A 19,349-nucleotide genomic window follows, 5' to 3' on the forward strand; every position below is an offset into this window, starting at 1 on the left:
TGTAGGCAATGACTTCATCGTTTCAATGATGTTTCCCAATTTGAAAAATGTTTTTACTCTTAACCCGTGCATCAGACTACCGATCCCATTTTACCCCTAGGCAAGAGGTTCGTTACTAGATATCATATGTGTAGGTTTCGACAGGAAATCGTAAATACCCCGAAGCACCAAAGTGAGCCGAAGATGTGCCGCGGTCATCACCCCTCCCTCGCCACATGGTAACTTTAATTTCAACACGATGGCTAGCTACATAACAATAAAATGACAACTTCATTTATTGTGGAGGTAAATACGCCGAGAGTGTCTAATGTTTTGATGCACGGTCACTTTAGTTTTTAAACTTATAAAATACATGAAATTGCTGCTCAAACTTGACATAGCGTGCAAATACGGTGCCTACTCCCGTATTTGATCGTATAGCCTACTCTAGCTTGCAGGCTACCGACTGGGCAAATAGTGAGACTGAGTAAACGACGACGCGACACACTCGAGGACCGACTTCCAAGTCCACTCTCAGAACGTACCTATCGGACAAAGAATGCTGCTACATCAAAACACCACAAGCAACGACTTCCAAGTCCACTCTCATAATAACCACCTGAACACAATCCAACGAGGAAATGAAAAATATTAAGAAAGACTTGCAGATTCACCTGATCCAAAGAGGGTCTAACTTCACTTGGGAAGGAAATGAAATTACAAATTCATCACTGACCCTGCAATGCACAGCAGCACGACGAATAAAGTGATACATTCAGTGTATAATATAGTTGTACTAGATGTTAAGCTACATGGCAACTGAACAAGACAGAAGTCTTTTTTTTTTTTGAAACAAGGCAAAAGACTTGCCATTTCATTGACTTTAGGCCAGTGTTTCTCTTACGGGTCTGCAACTTACAGGAATATTGGGCCCAAAGACGTTGACAATCTTGAATTGTCTAATTCTTGAAAGGAAAATGACCCTGTAAAACACCAAATTGTGCAGGGTCACCCAATGCAATGTCACATCTGCACTAGATGAAAAATCAACAGGAAAGTGGCATCAGTCAAATAAGGAGGCGGTACAGGACAAATAGCTGTGAGCAATGAAAGCGCACTGGTCGTCGGGGATAGCGACTTGTCACCCAGCACAATATGCTCCCGGTGTGAACAATAAAACCGTTAAAAAACTATTTTTTTTCTCATCGTACATGTTCGTATGCACATGAGAAGGATCGACAAATAGAGAGCTAAGACCATGTTTGTGGCTAAAGTATATATCCTCTGATCTTTGTTAATAAGCGATTTTTGCACACGGCAAAAAAAGAGAGAGCAAATACTTTAGCCACAAACAAACTGGGCTATGCTGGAGATGGAAAGCACCCATGAGAGCTTTCTAGGTCTTGTTTCACGGTAATAACATGTTCAATCTTTCAAACCTAAGCACTTCCTAGTCCTATGATTTATATTTTTCATCTCTTTAGTATCTTTTGGGTTTCTAGAAATAAGTTGACATGAGATGACATATCAAATAGATACCCAGAATGTTCTCATATACAAGAATACGAAACAGGTATATATGTAGTGAACTTGGGCATGAATACTGAATAGTGCTGGCTAGCAAATCTACGTGAGTGGATCACAATCAATCCATCACTCACTAATGCATATGGTCAAGCTGTGGTTGCAAGTGGCAGAGGCAGAGCAAATCATCTACTCTTGTATGGTCAGGGTCCATTGACGAGTGGCATTCTAGCGCACAATGACTTGTTGGTTTGTTGCCTCCTATTCAACGCCCACACATACTTCTGAATTGGCCCACGCCCGCTATAAATACCGGCAGATTTCAATTAAACTAAAGAATCACACACACAAATTGCTTAACATCGGAGTAGCAGCATACACAAGATGGATGAAGTAGGAGCTCGAAACAAGATGCTGCCACTTCTTGCTGCAACGCTCATCTGCCTGGTGAGCTTCTGTCCCCGTGCCTACTCCTTAGCCACACCTGCACTCCACAATGCATCCGAAACCGATAGGCATGCCCTGCTGTGTCTAAGGTCACACCTCTCTGACCCTGCTGGAGCATTAGACTCATGGAGAAACGAGTCATTCGCGTTCTGTGATTGGCGAGGGGTGACATGCAGTACTGTGCATGCAGCTCGTGTTGTTTCCCTTCATCTTGATTCTTTGAACATCACCGGCCAAATATTTCCTTGCATTGGCAACCTTCTTTTCCTCCACGAAATCCACATGGCAGACAACCAAATCAATGGCCACATACCTCCTGAGATAAGCCGCCTAACCCAACTCAGGTACCTCAACCTTAGCATGAATTCCATCACAGGGGTGATTCCGAATAGCATATCCTCATGTTCGCGCCTCGAGGTCATCCACATGTGGAACAACTCGATCGAAGGTGCGATCCCTCCAGCTCTTTCACAATGCTCATCTCTTCGCGAAATTGTTCTTAGCAATAACAACCTTAATGGCAGTATCCCTCACGGAATTGGTTTGCTTCCCAACCTTACATACCTGTTTCTCCCGAACAACAAACTGAAGGGTCCAATTCCTGAATCTTTGGGAGGTAGCCCATTGCTCAATGTTGTCCTGTCGAATAATAGCCTAACTGGTGGAATTCCACCTCTGCTAGCAAATTGCTCTTCACTTAACTACCTTGACCTCATGAGAAATAGCTTTGATGGAGAGATTCCTCTAGGACTCTTTAGTAACCCATCTCTTGCTACCTTAGATCTCTCATATAATCAATTCTCCGGACCAATACCATCTTCCTCACTGATAGCCTCCCAGCTACAGTATGTCAGCCTGACAGGAAACATCCTCTCAGGAAAAATTCCTGACACACTAGGAAACATTTCTAACCTATATTCTTTGACGCTTGCTCAGAATAAGCTGCAAGGAAGCATTCCGGAGAGTTTAGCTAAGATTCCGAGTTTGGAGGCACTTGATTTGTCATACAACAACTTGTCTGGTGCAGTCCCACCAGCTCTTTACACAGTCACATCTCTCACTTATCTTGGCCTTGGTAACAACCAACTTTCTGGGGGAATTCCGAGAGATATTGCATACACACTTCCCAACATCGAAACACTGGTCATGGAAGGAAACCATTTCGACGGTCCACTCCCTCCATCACTAGTTAATTTATCCAGACTCCGAACGCTTGAGCTCCGTGACAATGCATTCACGGGTTTGGTTCCTTCTTTCTGGTCATTGCCCAACTTGATTGAATTAGACCTCGGTGTGAACCAGTTGGAGGCTGTAGACTGGAGTACTTTGTCCTCAGTACCAGGCTCTGTCCAATTGCAGGCAATTTTACTGGATTACAACAAGCTTCACGGAATATTACCTAGTTCCATTGGAAATCTTCCGAGAAGCTTACAGACATTGTATCTATCAGAAAATAGATTCACTGGGACCATACCTTCAGAGATAGCAAAACTCACCAACCTCACAGTTCTTCAACTTGATGGGAACTTACTCTCTGGGGGGATTCCTGACACGCTCGGAAACCTCGAGAACTTGTTTCTTCTAGGTTTGTCACGCAACAAACTTTCTGGAAAAATCCCAGAGTCAGTTGGCAACTTTAAAAATCTTGGTGAGCTTAATCTGGAGGAAAACAACTTGACTGGATCCATACCTTCAAGCTTAGCAGACTGCCAAAATTTGGTACTGCTAAACCTCTCATACAATGATTTCCATGGTAGTATTCCACCTGGGCTCATGTCTATTTCCACTCTTTCAAAGAGCCTAGATTTGTCTTATAATAAACTCAACGGATCCATACCATCTGAGATTGGCAGCTTGATTAATCTCGACTCCCTTAATATTTCCAACAACCAGTTATCTGGAGATATTCCACATGCAGTTGGTGAGTGCCTTCATTTAGAATCGCTTCGACTAGAGGTGAACTTTCTTCGTGGGAGCATCCCAGAATCCCTCATGAGCTTAAGAGGCATTACTGAGATGGACCTTTCTCGGAACAACTTGTCCGGCGAAATCCCAGACTTCTTCGAGACCTTTGATTCTTTGCAGCTTCTCAATTTGTCCTTTAACAGCCTTGAGGGAATAGTTCCAACAGGTGGCGCATTTAGCAATTCAAGTAAGGTGTTCATACAAGGAAACAAGGATTTATGTACAAGGTCTCCAATGCTTCAGTTACCACTTTGCACATCAAACCCAACCAAAAGAAAGGAAACTTTACATATCATATCAATAGTTGTTCCTCTGGCTGCTGCTGTTGTAGTTCTGATATCAGCAGTTGCAACCATTCTTTTCAAGAAAAGAAATGAATTGAGAGAACACATTGATCAGTCAATCAAGGAGTTCAAGAAATTCTCATACAATGAGCTTGCTGCAGCTACCAACAATTTTTCTTCAGCTAACCATGTTGGTTCCGGGAGTTTTGGAGTGGTCTATAAAGGCATACTGAAGTTTCAGGCGCAGCCAGTTGCTATTAAGGTGTTCAAACTGGAACATATTGGAGCACCAAAGAGCTTCTTTACTGAATGTGAGGTGCTCAGAAACACCCGCCACCGAAATCTTATGCGGGTCATTAGTCTATGCTCGAGCTTCGATCAACTGGGAAGTGAATTCAAGGCACTGGTTCTTGAGTATATGGCCAATGGTAACCTAGAAATCTGGCTCCATTCAGAAGTACATGAACAAAGACAGAAAAGGCCATTGAGTCTAGTATCAAGAATAAGCATCGCTACGGACATCGCCGCTGCCTTGGACTATCTCCACAACCGGTGCACACCTCCTTTGGTTCATTGTGATTTGAAGCCAAGCAACATCCTTTTGGATGATGCCATGGTTGCTCATGTTAGTGACTATGGATTAGCAAAGTTTCTTGGTAACCATCCTTCAGCAAGTCTTAACGATTTGACAAGTATACATGGGCCAAGAGGATCGGTTGGATATATTGCACCTGGTGAGCCTTTATTATTATTATTATTATATTTAATATTAGTTGAATACACGCGCTTGTGCGTGCATCAGTGTGTGTATGTGTGTGTTTGCGCTGGAAAATTAGTGCTACTCCTTTTTAGAAACACTTTTTCCTTAACATATAGACTCTTTCTTTTATAGGATAAATACTTTAAAATAAGTCCAGAAAATGAGAAGTACTAATCCGTTTCATATCACATATAAATTGCAGAATACGGATTGGGTTATGAAATATCAACTGCAGGCGACGTCTACAGCTACGGTATTATTCTGCTAGAAATGCTCACAGGGAAGCATCCTACTGATGCTATCTTCAACGATGGGCTGAACCTTCACAGATTGGTGGTCTCTGCACTCCCAGAAGATATTGGTGACATTTTAGAGACCGGTATTATTCCACATGATGAACTTGAAGAAGCAAACCGCAACACAGAAAGTGAGAATCACCCAGTGGTCAGAGTGCAGAACTGCACCATGCAGTTAGCTAAACTGGGCCTAAAATGCTCCGTGGACTCACCAAAAGATCGGCCAATGATGCAAGATGTTTATGCTGAAATCATCATGATCAAGGAAACATTTTCAGCATTATGCGGTTGAGGAAATAGATCGAATATTGTAGACATAAGTTATCCAAAGGTGCATCATACCTTATTTACTATACTATTCTCGGGTTTTTCTTTTGCTCAAGATCATTCAAGTTCTTGGCTCCTGGTATTTCCTCCCATCTAGTGTTCCTTTCATGTATGATCACTTCTAGATTACAGCACATATGTACAATGAAATAAAGTGGGAGGGAGCTCCCAAAAAAGCTCTTCACGTTTTTTTACTAAAGCTGGGGGGGCCATGGCCCCTGCCTGTTTGGACCTCTACAGTAATTTAGAGACCTAAATCTAAATGTGCAGTTTCAAGTTCAGTTACACAAATGACACGTCCATGTATGTTAAGGGGGCTATGATTTCTTTATTGTGAACTATTATTGAGAATATCAAAGTTTCTTGACGATCAAAATCTACATGTGTATACGAAGCTCACTTATTACGTGGATGGAAAAGATATTAAGAAAGAATATAACAGCGGCTAAGAAAAGACAAAAACAATTTTAGTGACTGAACTGAATAGAAGTCACTACAGTTTGGAAAAAACACTGTGTTTTCATCTTATAAGAAAATTAGTCTCGAACTTAAGAAAACTGCAAGGAAATGCTCAACCTGACTGCTCGACTTAAATAGCCAAGCTAACATTGAGATGACAAGCTTGGTATGCAGTTCCACATGTGTGTACAATTTTAGTTTGGGGGAAGAAAAGTAAGGCCTTTAAGACTACTCTCCTGGAATGGGCAAGCATTGAAGCATACTGTTATCTAGAAATCCAGTTATCCACAAATAAGATCTACAAATATGCTGAAGATAACCACACAACATACGTGTTGTAACTTGTAAGCGTGCCAAACTTCTGTCAAATAAAATGTTACTGTACTGCCACAGTGCACTTGGGCTAAACACAAGTAGCATGAAGTAGTAATCTAGGGAAGTTTAACTTCAAACGGCCCATGTTCGAGCAACCACGGAGTAGATCTGAAATAACTGAGTTGTCGACCTTGAAACAAGAACCGAGATATGTTTGAGAGATGATGTACACAGTGACAAAGTTGTGCCCCGAGCTTATATGCCCCTCAGATTCGCTATACAAGTTCATTGCGAGATCTGGTTGCCAGAAACAATATAAAACTGCAAGACCAGTCAGGCAATTGCAATCGCACCGCACGGGCCATCGATCAGATGTCTGGAGAAGTAAAAAAAAAAAGAACATGTTGGAATTTGAAGGTACCTGCACGGAGCAGCGTCGGCGAGCCATGTGAAGGTTCCTTACGCGGCGGTGCGGCGCGAGTTCGAGCTGTTGGCCGCGAAAGCCAGGGGGGTACGCGCGAGGTATGCGGCGCTGGACAGTCGCGCTCATGGCGTCCACGGCGGCGGGCACCATCGCGGCACACCACACCCCCGCAGATGCATCGCGGTCTGCTAGTTCTGGGCGTGGGCGGCCCATCTGAGGACGATGTCCTGGTGGTAACCTTCGCTGTGGTGCGCCGTCGAACGGGAAGATCTGCGGGCGCAAGGATGACGCGGTGGACAAGGAGAGACCGGTCGCCGGTGGCGGAGCCGTCCGAGGAGGCGCGGCGAGGCGGCATTTGCTCGAACGCCTGGTGGGCAGCCGGGGTGGGCGTTGCGGTCAACAGGCACAGAAAACTGGGGGGAGATTTGTATTTGTTTTCAATTTTGAGTTGGGGGATTTGATGATTTGCAACAATTTATTGTCACTCGGTTCCTTTTTAGCTCAAGATATTTTTAAACTCACTTAATCTTCAGCAAAACAAAAATATATAGATCGAGGGTTCCTTTTATGTGAACATAACCCGAAAACAACCTGCCATCTCTTTACAGACTACTACTTATATTTCAGATTACTCGGAGTTCTAATTTTATTCTAAATCAAATATCTTTATATTAGACCAAAAACATATTGATATATGTGATACCAAATTAGTTTTATTAAATTAAATGTAAGATATATTTCCAAATTATGCATGTTACCTCCTTGCTTTTCATGTTCCTTACGGTTATTTTTTTGTGAAATTTTAAAATTGATATATAAGTGAGGAGGATGTGCAAGAATTCTTTCTTACAATGGTTACCAAGAATGCTTGTACAATTTTCATTCTCTGTAATGAAGGGTGTTAAAACAGATTCACTATAATGGCATTTTCTATACTTCACTCTATGTAGCTTTTAACTTGTTGGTGCTTCGTGTGTTGGTCATGCCAAACTCTGCACCATTATATGAGTGAATGGCAACCGGTGTCAGGGCTTCGAGGGGGTTTCAGCGGCATCGCAGAGGGCTAATCAACAAATGAAAGACAAAGGTTGCGTCGAGTAGCTAGGCGGAAGACGAGTGATACGAGGATGAGGGAGGGCGGATTCATCGGCACACTCGTTCGAAAGGGGTATGAATGGAAGGGGTGTTTTTATGGAAGATCTGAAACTACAACGATGCATACTGTGGTAGAGTATCCATTAGATTGTTTAAAAATCTGTACTTGACAGCTTTTATGTACTCATTATGTAAACTAACATAAGATCATTATCTTTTTTTAATTGTTTGGATTGATTACCACATGTGCAACGTGATTTTAGATGGGTGGATTGATTACCACATGTGCAACGTGATTTTTTAGACACTTTCATACAATTTGCTGGACATGCTCTTAACCGTAGGCAAGCATGGTAAACTGGGCCGGCCTACCGTGTCGGCCTGTTAGCACTTAGCATGCATGCCCAACCCATCATCACGTGCACCGGCATTACCCAATTTCCTGATTTATTTTTTACAGGCCCATAAACAGCCCATATACCCATAAAAAGCCTATAAAGCCAAAAAGCACGCGGGCTATTAGAACCACACTAGATGATAACCTGCGCGTTGCTGCCGGATAATTAGTTCATTTGGAGTGCGGAATTTGTCCCAAGTGTTGATTCACGTTGCATGTCAAAAAGAAGGCCCAGTTAGCATATTGTTTGCTTCAATGCAACATTATTAAATAAAACTAACAAATTCCCAATGGGAACAAATAAGGTAGTATAATTTTAAATGGGGCCAGAAGGAAGAAACCAGAGATCCAACTTTCTTGTATTGATGTGTGTCCGTGTCAAAACCGGCAGATCTTGGGTAGGGGGTCTCGAACTGTGCGTCTAAGGCGGATGGTAATAGGAGGCAGGGGATACGATGTTTTACCCAGGTTCGGGCCCTCTTGATGGAGGTAAAACCCTACGTCCTCCTTGATTAATATTGATGATATGGGTAGTACAAGAGTTGATCTACCACGAGATCGGAGAGACTAAACCTAAGAAGCTAGCCTATGGTATGATTGTATGTTGTCCTACGGACTAAACCCTTCGGTTTATATAGACATCGGAGGGAGCTAGGGTTACACAAGGTCGGTTACAAAGGAGGAGATATGCATATCCGTATTGCCTAGCTTGCCTTCCACGCCAGGTAGAGTCCCACCCGGACACGAGACGAAGTCTTCAGTCTTGTATCTTCATAGTCCAACAATCCAGCCAAAGGATATAGTCCGGTTGTCTGGAGACCCCCTAATCCAGGACTCCCTCAGTAGCCTCTGAACCAGGCTTCAATGACGATGAGTCCAGCGCGCAGTATTGTCTTCGGCATTGCAAGGCGGGTTCCTCCTCCGAATACACCACGGAAAAATTTGAATACAAAGATAGTGTCCGACCCTGCCAAATAAGTTCCACATTCCACCGTAGAGAGAATAATATTTCCACAAATCTAATCTGCTGACTTGTTTTCGCAACATGACGTTATGCCATGGCCCGGTGATTATTCGAACCGTTTCCTTTAACTAGCCCCGCACATAACGTGAGGCAGTTTTTTGACACGTCTTATCAAAGCAGAGATCGTGTTCCCCTTATTACGGGATTCTCATCAATACGGGCGTGGGTAACCCAACCGCGCCATCGATTACGGCGCTTGGGGATAAGCGAGTTTTACCAGACTAGTGGGGGCGCATAGTTTCGGCCGCCCATATAATGGGATAAGGATTCACCTTTTCATCCACGCCTTCTTCCTCCCTTGCTCATCCATTTTCGCACACTCGAGCTCCAGCGCTCAAGTCCGCATTTCCCACCTCGACCTTCTCCAACCATGTCTGGAGTGGGAGGCAGGTGGGTCTCCTCCGTCATGGAGGGACACATCAAGAAGCTGAGGAGAGCCGGATACCTGCCCGACGACATCGCGCACCGGCTCCCAGATGAGGGGCAGCTCATCCCCACCCCCAGGCCCCATGAGAGGGTAGTGTTCCTTACCCATTTCCTCCACGGAATGGGATTCCCTCTCCACCCATTCGTCCGGGGGCTCATGTTCTACTACGTCCTGGATTTTCATGATCTGGCCCCGAACTTCATCCTCAACATCTCGGCATTTATCGTCGTGTGCGAGGCCTTCCTCCGCATCAAGCCCCACTTCGGCTTATGGCTGAAGACATTTAATGTCAAGACGAAGGTAGTGAGCGGCCGCCAGGCGGAGTGCGGAGGCGCCATGGTGGGCAAGATGCCCAACGTCACATGGCTTGAGGGCTCCTTCGTGTAGACCATAAAGGGGTGGCAATTGGGGTGGTTCTACATCATCGAGCCACGTGACCCTAAATGGGCAGCGGCTCCTGAGTTCCGATCTGGCATCCCCACGCGGCTCACCTCCTGGCAAGAGAAGGGCCTATCCTGGGGTAGTTCGGGAGAGCTGACCGGACTCCAAACATGTATTCAAAACATGGTGAGCAAGAAGCTCAAACTTGTCAACGTAGTCCGGGTCATGCTCATCCGCCGGATCCTCCCGTGCCAACAACAGGCTTTCAACTTGTGGGAGTTCGACCCGGCCCAACACCGAACTCTGAACAGGCTCTTCGACACAACTCACGAGGATGCCTGGAAGGTGCTATTCAAGGGTGCTGAGGTTCCCCCTCCCACTACCGAGGATCGCAGATTCTGCGCGAAGCGCCAAGACAGCGCGGTAAGCTGTTTTACCTCTCATGGGATACTTGCTTTTCATAGTTTGACTCCATGCGGGATCTAAGCTCACGTACCTTTGACAGGACTGGCAGGAGACGGCCGGACAGATCGACTGTCCGGCTCCTTTGCCCGAAGGCCCAGCAGACGCTCTCCTGACAAAGATGCTGACTCCGGCTCCTTACAAGGTGCCAGAGAAGACCAAGAAGGCCAAGGAAACCCGAAAGAGTTCCCGACGCCAGGTGGTATCAGACTCATCGCCCGATAACTCCGCGACGCACTCCTCCCCCGAAGACGAGGAGGAAGATGAAGATGCTCCCCCTCCAGCCGGGGGAGACAAGAAAAGGAAGGTCGCCTGTCGGTGTCAAAACCGGCGGATCTCGGGTAGGGGGTCCCGAACTGTGCGTCTAAGGCGGATGGTAACAGGATGCAGGGGACACGATGTTTTACCCAGGTTCGGGCCCTCTTGATGGAGGTAAAACCCTACGTCCTGCTTGATTTATTCTTGATGATATGAGTATTACAAGAGTTGATCTACCACAAGATCGGAGAGGTTAAACCCTAGAAGCTAGCATATGGTATGATTGTATGTATCTCTATCGACTAGCCTGACCTCGGTTTATATAAAGCACCAGAGGCCTAGGATAACAAGAGTCCTAGCCGAATACGCCGGTGGGGAGGAGTCCTTGTCTTGATCACCAAGTCTTGTGGAATCTTCCATGTATGCGGCAGCTGTCCGAACTGGCCCATGAGTATATGGCCATGGGGGTCCTCAGCCCAATCTAACAGATCGGGAGATGACGTGGTGAGTACCCCCTAGTCCAGGACACCGTCAGTAGCCCCCTGAACCGGTCTTCAAGTTAGGGACGCTCATCTATTCTTTTGAACTGTTCTTCATCTGCGGTTGTCGGTCTTGAAAACTGGTTCAACAAATCTTCTAATCTTTGATCTTGAGGATCGCCGAAATGCATTCGATGAGTTTACACGTCGGGTATCTGAGGAGCCCCTTTAAGTTTCCGGCCTTTATCAATGCCTCGTTATTTTGATGCCACACCTCGGGTTTTAAGTTGTTCCCGGGAGGCAGTGTCCTCTTGCGTCCGAGTCCAACGCCGGACTGCATTCGAGGTTCTTTTGCAGCCGAGCACCAACGCCGGACCGCTTTCCGAGCTCCAACGCCGGAATGTATCCGAGCTCCAACGCTGGACTATGTCCAAACTCCAACGCCGGACTGTATTCGGGCTCCAACGCCGGACTATATCCGAGGTGTCATATCACCTTGGTTCAAAAAAGTTGAAGGAGTTTAGCCGAGCTTAATGCTGGAAACAATGCCCTCTATGGAGCCAGCCACTAGCGCCCGAGCTTTATGCCGGACTGCTTTCGAGGTGGTGCACCACCCCGACTGTGGGCTGATTTTTTGTCAATATTTTTGATTGGTGCAATTTATTCTCTGCCGAGATATATAGCCAGTAGCCCTCAAGGTGTGTATCGGTTTAAAACCCGAGATGCACCTGAAGGATGACGTAAGACCGCTGATCCCAGTAGCCGCTGAGACTCAGGTTGATTTGCAAAATCGGCCTGAGGATCAAGTCCTAGCTCGGCAGAATACTTCAGGACACAAAAAGCGGCGTGCTCAGTCCTCGAGACTCAGGTTGGGTGCGGCTGACCAACCTGAGGATCAAAATCTCCTCAGAAACTGTATTGCGCTTAAATTTTTCTGCATTGAACAGGCAATGCAGTAGCCCCCGAGACACTGGTCGGGTGGCAACACCAGATCAGGGGATCAATACGCCCCTTTAATATTTGTAAATAATAAGCCCGAAGCCCAGTAGCCCCCGAACCTTAATGCGAGCACGGGTGGCCGAATTAAGGATCGATATCCATAGTAAAATCACAAATTATGTGTAATGACTCTATGTATCCAAGTACTTTACGTCATTAATGCTCGGATCCGCATTGTACAAAACTTTGTTGACCGACCATCGGCTTCAACCTCCTCGGCCAGTAGCCGAAGAGTGTTTGTCCTACTTTATAAAGCCTTTATGAGGGCAAAGATTTACGACAAACAAGGCAAACTGGCCATACGATTTTATAAACAAAGGTACGCAGAGAGATATGTTATATTACTGTTTAACATAAGAAATGTCTTCCAAAGAAAATAGTCCCGCTAGCGGTTCCTTTCTTTGGGTTGTCATGCTAAGCATGATCATGAAACCTCAGCTCTAATGTAAGAGAAAAATATTGAGGATTTAGTTTGGGAGGCCAGTTACTAGCCCCCGGTAGTGTTCGGCGACAGTCGAGGTCAAGCCGTAAACACTTCGGCCAATGTTATGAATGGCCCATCATATAACACAGTTATCGGATTGCTGACCAGTATACGCTTATTGTGACAGTCAGTTTTTGGCTTTCTCCACTGAGGTGCTTAACCATGTGAGCTGGAAGCACAATCGCAGTGGTTCTCCCTTTGCACACCTAGCCGAACAAAGAGGAACGTAGGAGACAAGCGCAGGAGCCGGGCAACCCAACTATTGACCGAAGACACAATTCGAAATCGATGCATATATAGCAATATCCGAGAATGTTTTTGCCGAATCTCTAAAGGTGTCCGGTGTTGCACTGCAAGACTTGTGCTGCAAACACAAAAATAGTTTAAAAGTGCCAAAAGCTTGGAAAACCAAAAAACGTCAGTAAAAACATGACGTCCGAACAAGATCAAGTGTTCGGTGCCAATCCGAAAATTGGTGTTAGAAAAAAGGAGTGCTTCTGTCGTGCTTTAACATGACACATCCTATCTCAAGACTCCAAGCGGGTCAGCCTACGGCTTCAACCTCCTATCCTGAAGGCGGAGTGCTTCTCATTAGGCCAGTTTAGCAAACTAAACTCTAGCGGCTTTGAGAGAGAAATTAGGCTCCCCGGCTAGTGACCAGACACTCGTGTCGAAAAAAGGAGTGATGAATAATAATAGTAATAAAAACTTGGCAACAACTAAGAAGAAGAACACTTATTATAAAACGGCTCATATAAATTTAAGAGCCCCCAAGTGACTTGGGTAAAAGTATTTTATGTATAATGATTATATGTACCGAAGTACTAATATCATATCTTTGTTCACCCGAACTTTAAACGCGTCTTAACCGACTGTCGGCTTCTCCCTCTTCGGTCAAGGACCGAAAAGTGTTATGTACTCGACCTGTCGAGAATATCGACAGTGTTTCCGATAACCAGGCAACCGGGCCATAAGGCTGTAACAGACAAACCGCGCTCAGGGAACTTATGCTATATTACAGACGAAGTGCAAGAAGCATCTTCGAAGAAAATAGTACCCCCACCGATACCTTTCTTCGGTGCTCATTATTACTATGAGACTGTTGGAAATATGCCCTAGAGGCAATAATAAAAACATTATTATTATATTTCCTTGTTCATGATAATTGTCTTTATTCATGCTATAATTGTGTTATCCGGAAATCGTAATACATGTGTGAATAATAGACACCAACATGTCCCTAGTAAGCCTCTAGTTGACTAGCTCGTTGATCAACAGATAGTCATGGTTTCCTGACTATGGACATTGGATGTCATTGATAACGAGATCACATCATTAGGAGAATGATGTGATGGACAAGACCCAATCCTAAACATAGCATAAGATCGTACAGTTCGTTTGCTAGAGTTTTCCAATGTCAAGTATCTTTTCCTTAGACCATGAGATCGTGTAACTCCCGGATACCGTAGGAGTGCTTTGGGTGTACCAAACGTCCCAACGTAACTGGGTGACTATAAAGGTATACTACGGGTATCTCCGAAAGTGTCTGTTGGGTTGACACGGATCAAGACTGGGATTTGTCACTCCGTATGACGGAGAGGTATCACTGGGCCCACTCGGTAATGCATCATCCTAATGAGCTCAAAGTGACCAAGTGTCTGGTCACGGGATCATGCATTACGGTACGAGTAAAGTGACTTGCCGGTAACGAGATTGAACGAGGTATTGGGATACCGACGATCAGATCTCGGGCAAGTAACATACCGATTGACAAAGGGAATTGTATACGGGGTTGCTTGAATCCTCGACATCGTGGTTCATCCGATGAGATCATCGAGGAGCATGTGGGAACCAACATGGGTATCCAGATCCTGCTGTTGGTTATTGACCGGAGAGCGATCTCGGTCATGTCTACATGTCTCCTGAACCCGTAGGGTCTACACACTTAAGGTTCGGTGACGCTAGGGTTGTAGGGATATGTATATGCAATAACCCGAATGTTGTTCGGAGTCCAGGATGAGATCCCGGACATCACGAGGAGTTCCAAAATGGTCCGGAGGTAAAGAATTATATATCGGAAGTGCTATTTCGGCCATTGGGACAAGTTTCAGGGTCACCGGTATTGTACCGGGACCACCGGAAGGGTCCCGGGGGTCCACCGGGTGGGGCCACCTATCCCGGAGGGCCCCATGGGCTGAAGTGGGAAGGGATCCAGCCCAAAGTGGGCTGGGGCGCCACTTCCCCCTAGGGCCCATGCGCCTAGGGTGGGGGAAACCCTAAAGGAAGAGTCCTAGAAGGGGAAGGCACCTGGCACCTCCTAGGTGCCTTGGGGAGGAGGGATTCCTCCCTTGGCCGCCCCCCCTAGGAGATTGGATCTCCTAGGGCCAGCGCCCCCCTAGCCCCCTATATATAGTGGGGGGGAAGGGAGGACCTCTCACCCTTGCCTTTGGTGCCTCCCTCTCCCTCTCCAACACCTCCTCCTCCTCCATAGTGCTTGGCGAAGCCCTGCCGGAGTACTGCAGCTCCATCACCACCACGCCGTCGTGCTGCTGCTGGAACCATCTTCCTCAACCTCTCCTTCCCCCTTGCTGGATCAAGAAGAAGGAGACGTTACGCTGACCGTACGTGTGTTGAACGCGGAGGTGCCGTCCGTTCGGCGCTAGGATCTCCGGTGATTTGGATCACGTCGAGTACGCCTTCCTCATCCCCGTTCTTTGAACGCTTCCGCGCGTGATCTACAAAGGTATGTAGATGCAATCCGATCACTCGTTGCTAGATGAACTCCTAGATGGATCTTGGTGAAACCGTAGGAAAATTTTTGTTTTCTGCAACGTTCTACAACAGTGGCATCATGAGCTAGGTCTATGCGTAGTTCTCTTGCACGAGTAGAACACAATTTGTTGTGGGCGTTGATGTTGTCAACTTTCTTGCCGCTACTAGTCTTATCTTGCTTCAACGGTATTGTGGGATGAAGCGGCCCGGACCAACCTTACACGTACGCTTACGTGAGACCGGTTCCACCGACTAACATGCACAAGTTGCATAAGGTGACTGGCGGGTGTCTGTCTCTCCCACTTTAGTTGGAGCGGATTCGATGAAAAGGGTCCTTATGAAGGGTAAATAGAAGTTGACAAATCACGTTGTGGCTTTCACGTAGGTAAGAAAACGTTCTTGCTAGAACCCTATTTCAGCCACGTAAAAACTTGCAACAACAATTAGAGGACGTCTAACTTATTTTTGCAGCAAGTGCTTTGTGATATGATATGGCCAAAGTTGTGATGAATGATGAATGATCTATATGTGATGTATGAGATGTTCATGCTATTGTAATAGGAATCACGACTTGCATGTCGATGAGTATGACAACCGGCAGGAGCCATAGGAGTTGTCTTTATTTTTGTATGACATGCGTGTCATTGAGAAACGCCATGTAAATTACTTTACTTTATTGCTAAACGTGTTAGCCATAGTAGTAGAAGTAATAGTTGGCGAGCAACTTCATGGAGACACGATGATGGAGATCATGGTGTCATGCCGGTGACAAGATGATCATGGAGCCCCAAGATGGAGATCAAAGGAGCTATGTGATATTGGCCATATCATGTCACTTTTATTATTTGATTGCATGTGATGTTTATCATATTTATGCATCTTGTTTACTTAGAACGACGGTAGTAAATAAGATGATCCCTCATAATAATTTCAAGAAAGTGTTCCCCCTAACTGTGCACCGTTGCGACAGTTCGTTGTTTCGAAGCACCACGTGATGATCGGGTGTGATAGATTCTAACGTTCACATACAACGGGTGTAAGACAGATTTACACATGCAAAACACTTAGGTTGACTTGACGAGCCTAGCGTGTACAGACATGGCCTCGGAACACAGAAGACCGGAAGGTCGAGCATGAGTCGTATAGAAGATACAATCAACATGAAGATGTTCACCGACGTTGACTAGTCCGTCTCACGTGATGATCGGACACGGCCTAGTTAACTCGGATCATGTTATACTTAGATTACAGGAGGGATGTTTATCTAAGTGGGAGTTCATTGAATAATTTGATTAGATGAACTTAATTATCATGAACTTAGTCTAAATTTTTACAATATGTCTTGTAGATCAAATGGCCAACGTAGTCCTCAACTTCAACGCGCTCCTAGAGAAAACCAAGCTGAAAGACGATGGCAGCAACTACACGGACTGGGTCCGGAACCTGAGGATCATCCTCATAGCTGCCAAGAAAGATTATGTCCTACAAGCACCGCTAGGTGACGCACCTGTTCTCCCTGCAGAACAAGACGTTATGAACGCTTGGCAGGCACGTACCGATGACTACTCCCTTGTTTAGTGCGGCATGCTTTACAGCTTAGAGCCGGGGCTCCAAAAGCGTTTTGAGAGACACGGAGCATATGAGATGTTCGAAGAGCTGAAAATGGTTTTCCAAGCTCATGCCCGGGTCGAGAGATATCAAGTCTCCGACAAGTTCTTCAGCTGTAAGATGGAGGAAAATAGTTCTGTCAGTGAACACATACTCACTATGTCTGGGTTACATAACCGCTTGACTCAGCTGGGAGTTAATCTCCCAGATGACGCGGTCATTGACAGAATCCTCCAGTCGCTTCCACCGAGCTACAAGAGCTTTGTGATGAACTTCAATATCCAGGGGATGGAAAAGACTATTCCTGAAGTATTTGCAATGCTGAAATCAGCAGAGGTAGAAGTCAAAAAGGAACATCAAGTGTTGATGGTGAATAAAACCACTAAGTTCAAGAAAGGCAAGGGTAAGAAAACCTTCAAGAAGGACGGAAAGGGAGTTGCCGCGCCCGGCAAGCAAGCTGCTGGGAAGAAGCCAAAGAATGGACCCAAGCCCGAGACTGAGTGCTTTTATTGCAAGGAAAGTGGTCACTGGAAGCAGAACTGCCCGAAATACTTAGCGGACAAGAAGGCCGGCAAAACGAAAGGTATATGTGATCTACATGTAATTGATGTGTACCTTACCAGTACTCGTAGTAGCTCCTGGGTATTTGATACCGGTGTAGTTGCTCACATTTGTAACTCAAAGCAGGAGCTGCGGAATAAGCGGAGACTGGCGAAGGACGAGGTGACGATGCGAGTCGGGAATGGTTCCAAGGTCGATGTGATCGCCGTCGGCACGCTACCTCTACATTTACCTACGGGATTAGTTTTGAACCTCAATAATTGTTATTTAGTGCCAAGTTTGAGCATGAACATTGTATCAGGATCTCGTTTAATTCGAGATGGCTACTCATTTAAATCCGAGAATAATGGTTGTTCTATTTATATGGTCATGCTCCAATGGTGAATGGTTTATTCTTAATGAATCTCGAGCGTAATGCTACACATATTCATAGTGTGAATACCAAAAGATGTAAGATTGATAATGATAGTCCCACATACTTGTGGCACTGCCGCCTTGGTCACATAGGTGTCAAACGCATGAAGAAGCTCCATACTGATGGACTTTTAGAGTCTCTTGATTACGAATCATTTGACACGTGCGAACCATGCCTCATGGGTAAAATGACCAAGACTCCGTTCTCAGGAACAATGGAGCGAGCAACCAACTTATTGGAAATCATACATACTGATGTGTGCGGTCCAATGAGTGTTGAGGCTCGCGGTAGCTATCGTTATGTTCTCACCCTCACTGATGACTTGAGTAGATATGGGTATGTCTACTTAATGAAACACAAGTCTGAGACCTTTGAAAAGTTCAAAGAATTTCAGAGTGAGGTTGAGAATCAACGTGACAGGAAAATCAAGTTCCTGCGATCAGATCATGGAGGAGAATACTTGAGTCACGAGTTTGGCACACACTTAAGAAAATGTGGAATAGTTTCACAACTCACGCCGCCTGGAACACCTCAGCGTAATGGTGTGTCCGAACGTTGTAATCGCACTCTATTAGATATGGTGCGATCTATGATGTCTCTTGCCGATTTACCGCTATCATTTTGGGGCTATGCTTTAGAGACTGCCGCATTCACTTTAAATAGGGCTCCGTCGAAATCCGTTGAGACGACACCGTATGAATTATGGTTTGGGAAGAAACCTAAGCTGTCGTTTCTAAAAGTTTGGGGTTGCGATGCTTATGTCAAGAAACTTCAACCTGAAAAGCTCGAACCCAAGTCGGAAAAATGCGTCTTCATAGGATACCTAAAGAAACCATTAGGTATACCTTCTACCTCAGATCCGAAGGCAAGATCTTTGTTGCCAAGAATGGATCCTTTCTAGAGATGGAGTTTCTCTCGAAAGAAGTAAGTGGGAGGAAAGTAGAACTTGATGAAGTATTACCTCTTGAACCAGAAAATGGCGCAACTCAAGAAAATGTTCCTGAGGTGCCTGCACTGACTAGAGAGGAAGTTAATGATGATGATCAAGATACTTCTGATCAAGCTCCTACTGAAATTCGAAGGTCCACAAGGACACGTTCCGCACCAGAGTGGTACGGCAACCCTGTCTTGGAAATCATGTTGTTAGACAACGATGAACCTTCGAACTATGAAGAAGCGATGGCGGGCCCGGATTCCGACAAATGGC

General features: G+C 45.5%; 1 protein-coding gene across 1 annotated transcript; it reads left to right on the forward strand.

Annotated features, from left to right (window-relative positions):
• The first annotated feature begins 1,946 nt into the window (after positions 1-1,946).
• LOC119353047 (probable LRR receptor-like serine/threonine-protein kinase At3g47570) lies at positions 1,947-5,804 on the forward strand. The gene is made up of 2 exons (XM_037619624.1): positions 1,947-4,933; positions 5,162-5,804. The coding sequence occupies exons 1-2, from the start codon at positions 2,233-2,235 to the stop codon at positions 5,545-5,547; spliced, it is 3,087 nt and encodes a 1,028-aa protein (XP_037475521.1). The 5' UTR covers positions 1,947-2,232; the 3' UTR covers positions 5,548-5,804.
• The last annotated feature ends 13,545 nt before the right edge of the window (positions 5,805-19,349 follow it).

Source organism: Triticum dicoccoides, chromosome 2A, assembly GCF_002162155.2.
Source record: "Triticum dicoccoides isolate Atlit2015 ecotype Zavitan chromosome 2A, WEW_v2.0, whole genome shotgun sequence".
Classification (NCBI taxonomy): Eukaryota; Viridiplantae; Streptophyta; class Magnoliopsida; order Poales; family Poaceae; genus Triticum; species Triticum dicoccoides.

Coding starts and splice junctions, on each gene's coding strand:
- LOC119353047 (XM_037619624.1), top strand. CDS start 2,233: ATGGCAGACAACCAAATCAATGGCCACATACCTCCTGAGATAAGCCGC. Junction 4,934..5,161: donor GGTTGGATATATTGCACCTG/GTGAGCCTTTAT, acceptor TATAAATTGCAG/AATACGGATTGGGTTATGAA.